At 51.3% G+C, this 1,103-nt stretch overlaps 1 protein-coding gene across 1 annotated transcript in view; it reads left to right on the forward strand.

Annotated features, from left to right (window-relative positions):
* LOC103473097 (ephrin type-A receptor 7) overlaps window positions 1-1,103 on the forward strand; it is an 83,602-nt gene that overhangs the window by 73,887 nt on the left and 8,612 nt on the right. Inside the window, exon 8 of the mRNA XM_017307391.1 lies at window positions 370-555. Coding sequence (XP_017162880.1) covers window positions 370-555 — 186 coding nt within the window. The remainder of the gene's footprint in view (window positions 1-369; window positions 556-1,103) is intronic.

Raw genomic sequence — 1,103 nt, forward strand, 5'->3', positions numbered from 1 at the left:
CTACATATTTAGCTTCAAGCTACATATTTAGCTTCAAGCTACATATTTAGCTTTAAGCTACATATTACTTTGGAGCTCAATATTTACGCATCTTTAGTTTTTGAACTAAATATTTAGTTTGAATTGACATTTATAAATCTGTGAACAACCTCAGAGTTTAGTACAGTGAAGATCGAATAATAAAAATCTCTTCATTATGTTTTCACCTGAAACACAACGCGCTGCTGCCTCTGAACTCAAGGTGGCGCTGTCCACGAAGCTTATCAGATCGATTCCTGATAATAAATCCGTTAGCTGTGCGTTAGCTGTGCGTTAGCTGTGCGTTAGCTGTGCTGAGGCTGTGCCCCTGCCCCGTGTCGCCCCCTGCAGGTGACTTTGGGGAGGTGTGCCGCGGCTGCCTGAAGCTGCCCAGTAAGCGGGAGCTGCCGGTCGCCATCCGGACGCTGCGGGCCGGCTGCTCCGACAAGCAGCGCCGCTCCTTCCTGAGCGAGGCCGGCATCCTGGGCCAGTTCGACCACGCCAACATCATCCGGCTGGAGGGCGTCATCACCACCGGTGAGCCGGGGTCAGGGGTCGTCTCTGTGGGGGCGGGGCTTGGAGCAGAGGAGCTGCAAACAGCAGCAGCTGCAGATGTGGAGGATCCAGTAATTGGTGCTTCAGAGACGCAGCAGGAGCTGAGATGCTCTCCAGTCCTCCCACCGCCTCACACACACACACACACACACACACACACACACACACACACACACACACACACACACACACACACACACACACACACACACACCCCTCCACCTGCCTCCCTCCCCCAAAACACCTGCTCTCTCTCTCCTGCTCGCCCACACCCTCTCGTTGTCAGACGACAAACATCCTGTTTTCCATCACTGAGCCCCAAACGCTCCGGTTCCCCTGACTGGACCAGTTCAGTTCTCTGGTTCGGATCTTTGGTTCAGTTCTTTGTTTCAGTTCTTTGGTTCAGTTCTCTGGATCAATTCTCTGGATCAGTTCTTTGGTTCAGTTCTTTGTTTCAGTTCTCTAGTTCAGTTCTTTGTTTCAGTTCTCTGGTTCAGTTCTTTGGTTCAGTTCTCTGGTTCAGTTCTTTG

This window comes from Poecilia reticulata, linkage group LG11, assembly GCF_000633615.1.
Source record: "Poecilia reticulata strain Guanapo linkage group LG11, Guppy_female_1.0+MT, whole genome shotgun sequence".
Lineage (NCBI taxonomy): Eukaryota > Metazoa > Chordata > Actinopteri > Cyprinodontiformes > Poeciliidae > Poecilia > Poecilia reticulata.